This window comes from Microcaecilia unicolor, chromosome 3 (genome assembly GCF_901765095.1).
Source record: "Microcaecilia unicolor chromosome 3, aMicUni1.1, whole genome shotgun sequence".
Taxonomy (NCBI): Eukaryota; Metazoa; Chordata; class Amphibia; order Gymnophiona; family Siphonopidae; genus Microcaecilia; species Microcaecilia unicolor.
Genome location: NC_044033.1, coordinates 184737033 through 184744101, shown reverse-complemented (window position 1 = coordinate 184744101; position 7069 = coordinate 184737033). Strand labels below are relative to the sequence as shown.

The following is a 7069-nucleotide window of genomic DNA, read 5'->3' as shown; positions in this document are numbered from 1 at the left end:
CAATAGGAGGAAAAAGACCAAGTTCAAAAAGGTTCCAGACTAATTACCAGTGTAAATAGAATGCTTACATTCCACCCTTATATGAGGCTGTTGCACAAAGAACTGAAAGGGTCATATGGAGGGGTGCAGCAGGCCTTTCTTCATTACACCTCTTTCCCTCACTGTAGTAGTCTGACTGGAAATAATTAAGTGCCCTATAATACAAATTTATGAGCCTTTATCCTATCTTTATTACAGCTGAGCATATCACGCATCATAAAACAGCCTTACAAGTCTAGATAACTAGCTTGAAACATTTGGCAAACAGTAAGCCCATCTCATGGAGGAGATGCACAATATCTGTTCTACCCCATCACTCTTCTATCATGTCCTTTGCTTTATACATATCTACATAATAGCTGTAATCTATTTTTCTTATGAGCTTTCCTCCCACAAATAAAGGGCCAGTAGTAGGACAGGCCTTGTTACCAGTAACTACCAAAGACTCCCCACCAATAGTCTTTATATGAAGAGAAGCACATAAGTCGATTAATATACAAAGTCTATTTTTCTTCTTTTCTTTACTTACATTAAATACATTGGTAGAACTTCATTATCATGATTGTTATGAATGCAAAGTAGGAGCTTATTCAAAGCAAAAACAAAAAGTTTTAAAATGGAGACAGTAGAGAAACAAATTAAAACAAAAGCTGCAGTGCCCTCTCCCTCCCCCCCGCCAAAAAAAAAAAAAAAATATATATATATATTTGGTCAAACACAACCAAGGTCAGGAAGTAGGGCAGCCCTACTCAAGTGATGGTATGTGAAACCTCTTGCTTGCAGGCTCTGGGGCTGAGCCTTGCTCTGTGCACTTCACTGAGGAAAGAAGGGCCAGCAGCTGCATTGGAAAAGGCAGAGACTCAATGCACTCAGCTGTGACCATGCACTAGAAGACCAACTACTGCTGCTCCCTTACACCGTTCAGCACTAATTTTATCAAATATAATGAGACATAGAAGAAGTGGCACTGAAAAAGCTGTAGAGCAGGGGTTCACCCTCCAGTCTGGCTTTCAGGATATCCCCAATGAAAATGCATGCACTGCCTTCATTATATGCAAATCTCTCTTCTGCATATTCAAGAGAGATATATACCCGAATGCAGTAGGTGGATCCTGGTGTGCATTGAGAAGCCCTGCTCTACCAGTAAGGAAGCTGGGTTTGTACATTTGAGAAACTGAAAATCAAATGCATTCTTCCTTGGTAGTGATACTAGTGTTTCTAGAAGTTAGCTCACTACCTCTACACAGAATGGCTAAGCAGTGTGCATTTATGCACAGACTGTATCCAACTCTGGATCTGGTACAACTGAAGCAAAACAAGCAACTGCTATATCAGATGCTTTGCAGCTAGTGTTTTGTAGAAGTGTAAGACTCATGGAGTGACAATGGAATCGATGTACAGTTTTTTGGGGGGTCATAAATTCACAAGAAACTACTGAAAGCTAAAAGAAATATCAACAGCTATGAATTGTTGTACAGGTTGGTGATAAATTTCACACATCCAAAAATCAATAATGGCAGACAGGGAAAGGAGAGCCAAGACCACTGTTTAATCAGCAAATATAAAAAAAAATGGATAGAAAGTTTTTGGGTTGGTTTTGATTTTTTTTAAGGGGGGGAGGGGTGCTACACATCACATCTGTGAAAAGAAAAACAAGATTAGAGGTCCTCTTTCAGTTTTCCAGATCTGGTCTTGGCTGTACAGTAGCTTAAGTGCCACTGAACTGCTAAAATGGCAATTAATGCTCTTGCAGAACAGCTACCAAGAATGCTCTGCTGTACCTCTGCCTTGCTCTTACAACTAAGATGACACCCAGAGGTGTATTTAGCTCAGAGATGCACATTCCAGCTGTGACTCCCTTTTCTGTTTTCTTGTTAAAGGCTCCAGCAGAAGTTGATCTCTGACTTTAGTAAGGAAGGATGTTGTCAGCCTTGCCACTGTCAAGCGGCTTCTCACATTCATACATGCAGACAGGAAGGCAGCCCTAAAAAAGAACAGACATTGCTCCAGCCAAGAATTAAAGGTAGTTTGCTGCTGTTCAGCTTGAGAATGACCAATTACATTTTCACAAAGGCTAAAAACAAACAAAAACCAAAAAAAAAACACACACACACACACACACAAAATGGGAGGGGAGGGGGTTCAACTCTACAGTGTTTGTAATATTTGTGAACATTTGACCACTTCTTTATTTAAGCTCTGTTCCTGTAGTAGCAAGGAGCAACTTATTCTCTCTTTAAAAATACAACAGAGCCTGCTACACCTAGTCCGTAATCAGATAGAACAGCAGCAGCACAGATAACCAAAAATAGGTTTGCATAGCACAAAATCAGCAAACAAATTAGTAATAAGCTTCAAGCACAAATCATATCAAATTAAAACAAAAAGAAGATGTTAATTCCTATCTGTTACTTATTAGCTCTGTTTCATCAGTAATACATAATCAATTCATTTAAGAGGGACGTCCCCTCAACACCAATTTCAACATTTAGGGAGGATAGCCTGCAATATAACAAAAACTAGTCGTATGGCTAATATCTTTTCTTGAATATTTTATAAGCTGCTAGACCACACACTCTAAAATAGGATAGCAGCCTTCCAGAATGAAGGAAGTCCTTGGTGTTCTGCGACATCATTACCATACCCAGAAATCACTGCTCCATGGGAGCCGTCAGCCAATCAGAACAGCTCAAAGCCTGTGGGCCGACTGCCCTCTCTGACTAAATACCAACAGGAATAGTATCGATACCACCGTTCCAGACAATGCCTCAGAGTGAGGCAACATTCCTCTTCGACAAAACTATTAGGAACTAGAATCCACAGCATTTTTAGAATGCCTACAGCTACAGAAGAGCTAGAGAAGTGTTTCCCAAGTCCAGGGCTGCAGTACCCCTTGTCGTCAGTTTTAAGGATATGAACAATAAATATGCATGAACTTGATTTGCATACACTAATCTTTCATGCATATTAATTATGAATATCCTGAAAAACCTGACTGGCAAGAGGTACTCCAGAATCAGACTTGGGAAACACAGAGCTAGGGAAGGGATGTTCCAGCCCATACTGACCCCCCCCCCCTTCCAAGGAAGGGGAGAGCTGAAACTCTTGCCCCACACTGAAAAATATCTACAGCATTTGACTAGGACGGTACAGAAATACATTTCAGGAACACCTTTCTTTGGCAAATGAGTTCACATCTGCACACACAAGCTGAGGAAGGTCACAAAACTCACCAGTGTACCAGACTATACTCTTGCCAGGGTGGCAATCCAAAATGATTCCTGAAAGGAGGCATGAAAATGCATTCAACTTTTCCTCATCACAGAGCCACACCCCATTCCCTACACTTGGGTGGCAAAAAAACAGAGCAAAGAAAAAGGGCAACTCAAATAAACCTGCCCTAGGCTAAGTGCAAACTGCTCAGACATAGAAAGCTCTGTCACCCTAATTACAAAGATTTAGCCTGAACTTGGAGAGAGTAACTCAGGCTAGCAGAGGTGGCACAGAAAGACCCTTCTATTTCCCAGTACAAACTCACAAATCCTTACCCCATCCCTAGTAGGGCCAGCAGGGCCTGGGGGTATTGCCTCATCCGGTGACTGCACACTCAGTACTAGTATTTATACATGGAGTTCAGATGCCCCTAAAAGTAGGACTACGTCTTTACACATGCAATGGGGCAACACCAGGATTGAATAAGCCTCTTACAGTGGACCCCAATAATGTGGTAAAATTTCTTATTTACTAATTCCACCTCTACAGCTTAAGCAGCATGCAGCCCAAGCTCCAGCACTCTGAACTGACCAACTAGGACTAGTGAATCCTACAGGGATTATGCACATAGCCATGCTTCCACTCTGTTCTCAGGAAGGAAACGAGACCAAGTTCACCCAAAGCAACACAGCCAGCAACCCACCACGAGCATGAGTTCCTGAATCACTCATGCCCAATACCGAAACACAGAAGGCAAGAGGTGAGAAACACTGCAGCTTTCCCAAAGTGCAAGAAAAACAGCTCTGAAAACAAATGAAATATGCAATGTTAAACTTCAGAAATGGCCAGTTTTCTGTAGGTCCCATTTACAGAGGTTTGTTCTGAGTTATAAAAAAACAAACAACCCCCCTACCCCACACATATGAGAAACTTGTCTTCCCATGAGGTGTTAAAACAAACAAATTAGAGAGGGAAAATCATTACAGGGACCCTAGAACTTATAATTTACTGATCGTGCATTTAACAAAAACAAGAAGGGAAGGGAGGAGAGTGCCTAAGGGGTGGGGGTGGGTTAATGTGAACTCCCCAAAAAGTGAGTAATTAGGTAGCTATTTGCAGCTATAATACAAAGTGAAGAAAAGTTTGTTTTTGGAAGTTAGAGTCCCAGGTAATCCATTCCGCAAATCAGAAGGAGAGGGTGGAGGAGGATCAGGAGGCTGGCGGTGTTTTCTGAAGCATTAGAAAGTGCTGTTATGGAAGAGGCTGGAGGGAAGGGGGTGTTTCTGGAGGCACTGCTGCAATTATCAGAGGGGAGAAGTGAGGTGCTGGAAGGCTTTTGGTTCTGGGAATGGAGGTTGTGTCTTATCTCCTCTCGGTCTTCTTTGTCCTGCCAGCACCAAATTGTGAGGGGGTAGGGGTCAGTTGCTGCAGCACTGACTCTTGTTCTGCTGCGACTGCTCATGCAGGTCTACACCTCGATTTCTGCCCGGTGTGCCGCTTGTATTTTGGGGCTCATTCTTTGGCAGCTTTTTTAGCTGTGGAGAGGCAAAAAAAAAACAACAAAAAAAACACAAAACAAACAGCGTGAGAGGCAGAACCCTGGAAACCCATACATTTGGCACACACTAGCACTGTTTGATATTTGATGCTCCCTTTCCCTCCCATTGCCAATTTTCCATTTGCACATCCAACACCCTGGAAAATGTTCAAGTTTCCAAGCATCCCCTCTTCTTGGATAAAAAGCTCAACTTTTATTCCCCCATTTCTTTCCTAGTCTCATACATCTCCCTTTCTTAATGAGGAAGATGTATTCTGCTACAGTCTATACAACTAATTGCTACCCGTGGATGTAGTTTGGGGAAGCCAAGGGTGGGCTATGATACATCAGCTAATCATTTGCATGCAGGTTAGACCGGTTAGGAGGCTGGTTTATAGATTAAAAAAAATAAATAAGTAAATAATAACAGGAAGTTTTTCATGGTGCCCCAATAAATTGCTAAAAATCCATGGGTCTGAAGGACACCAGCATACTGTGGAACACTGGCTAGAAAAACAAATACTACCTAGAACACCAACACACCTCCTACAGGGGAAGAGAAGAATACAGACTGCTACAAATCCTTACACAGTTCTGCACCTCAAAAACGGACTGATACCACCATACCATCTTTATTACAAAAGCACAAAATATCCCTTCATAATTTTTTTTTCGCCCCTGATGACTTTGCATAACAGCTTTTCCCATTTTCTTTGCTCCCCCACCCCCCAATCCTTTCACCCTGCACACACCTCTTTGCTCATCCCTGCTTACATCTCACGTGGAATGGGGTCAGGGACAGCGATAGATAGCTGCATGCAAGGTGAAGGATGTAGGAGAATCAACCCTTCTTTTTACTTCACTCCCACTCTGCACTTTTCCCCTACTTTCCAGATACCCAGAATTTGGCAGCTAAGATTTAATGCTGAACAATGCAGGATCATGCATTTGGGCTGCAAAAACCTGAGGGAACAGTACAGTTTAGGGGTGAAGAACTTTTGCACATGGAGGGGCAGGACTTGAATGTGATCGTATGTGATGATCTTAAAGCGGCCAAGAGGTAAAAAAGGTGACAGAAAAAGCTAGAAGGATGCTTGGATGCACCCGGAGAGGAAAGGCCAGTAGGAAAAAAGGATGGTGATGATGCCACTTATAAGACTCTGGTGAGACCTAATTTAGAATACTGTGTACAATTCTGGAGACTGCACTTCAAAAAAAGATATAAACATGGAGTCACTATTAAATGGCGTGTGGTCTTCCTCATAATGTGTATGGGGACAAGGTCTCAATATGTATTCTTTGGAAGAAAGGCGGGAGAGGAAGATATGATAGACACATTTAAATACCTATACTGCATAAATGCACAGGAGGTGAGTCTCTTAATTGAAAGGAAGCTCTAGAATGAGGAGCATAGGATGAAGGTGAAAGGGAATAGACTCAGAAGTAACCTGAGGAAATATGTCATGGTAGGGCTGTGAATTCATGGAACAGCCTCCCGGTGGAAGTGGTGGAGATGAAGACTGTATCTGAATTCAAGAGAGCTTGGGACAAGTACACAGGATCTCTAAGGGAGTGACAGGGAGAGTAGATGGCATGGATAGGCAGACCTGCATAGGCCATATGGTCTACCTGCATACATTTTTGGTTTCTTTACTTCTTACTCCTTCAACCCAAACCCTTTTTGCTCCACCTTTCTGACTCCTCACCTCAAACTCTCTGCCTCCTTCCTTCTCTCTCATCTCACCCAAAATATCCCTCTGCTCCCCACCTCCACCTACCCTTGCAGAGATGTGGAGAGCAGAGAGAAGAATTACAGGGTGAGAAGCATGGGGGGGGGGGGGGGGGAAATTATCCCAACCACTGATGACTAGTTTGATGTTTAATTCCAGTTTCTATTAAAGGACATGGGAATCAAAGGAATCAATGCTCCACCATCCCTTTCCTTGTTTCTCACTTCACCCCCACTTCTGCCCCTATTTTTTCTCCCTCCCTATCATTCTCAGTTCTCTCATCTACCTCCATTGCCCCAAAATCATCCTCCTCCTCCCATCCCTGACATCTGCCAGCAACAAGCCCCCCAACCCCCTTATCAGACTTCTCCCAACTCATGACCCAGTATCCGGAAGCCTGCCTCTCTCTCTCATCTCTAACCCTAGCATCACAATTTTCCCACCTTATCAATATATGCATCAACCTCCTCTCCCCCCACCATGTCAATCTAGCATCTATTCTCTCATCCCTCACCCCCTCCCCGGAATGGTCTGGCATCTTCTCTCTCCA

The 7069-nt window shown here is 42.9% G+C and overlaps 1 protein-coding gene across 2 annotated transcripts in view; it reads right to left on the bottom strand.

The window, feature by feature from the left end:
• Positions 1–206: 206 nt before the first annotated feature.
• Positions 207–7069, bottom strand: part of RAB5B (RAB5B, member RAS oncogene family) — a 67834-nt gene continuing 60971 nt past the window's right edge. Inside the window, exons 6-7 of one of the 2 annotated variants that reach the window (XR_003941477.1) lie at positions 3273–4787; positions 207–2023 (exon numbers count right to left, since the gene is read on the bottom strand). Coding sequence is in view for 1 of the 2 variants with exons in the window: in XM_030196741.1 (XP_030052601.1) it covers positions 4765–4787 (23 nt within the window). In the remaining variant the exon portion in view is untranslated. Of the gene's footprint in view, positions 4788–7069 lie in introns of both variants that reach the window. The other variant, XM_030196741.1, reaches the window with a different exon arrangement.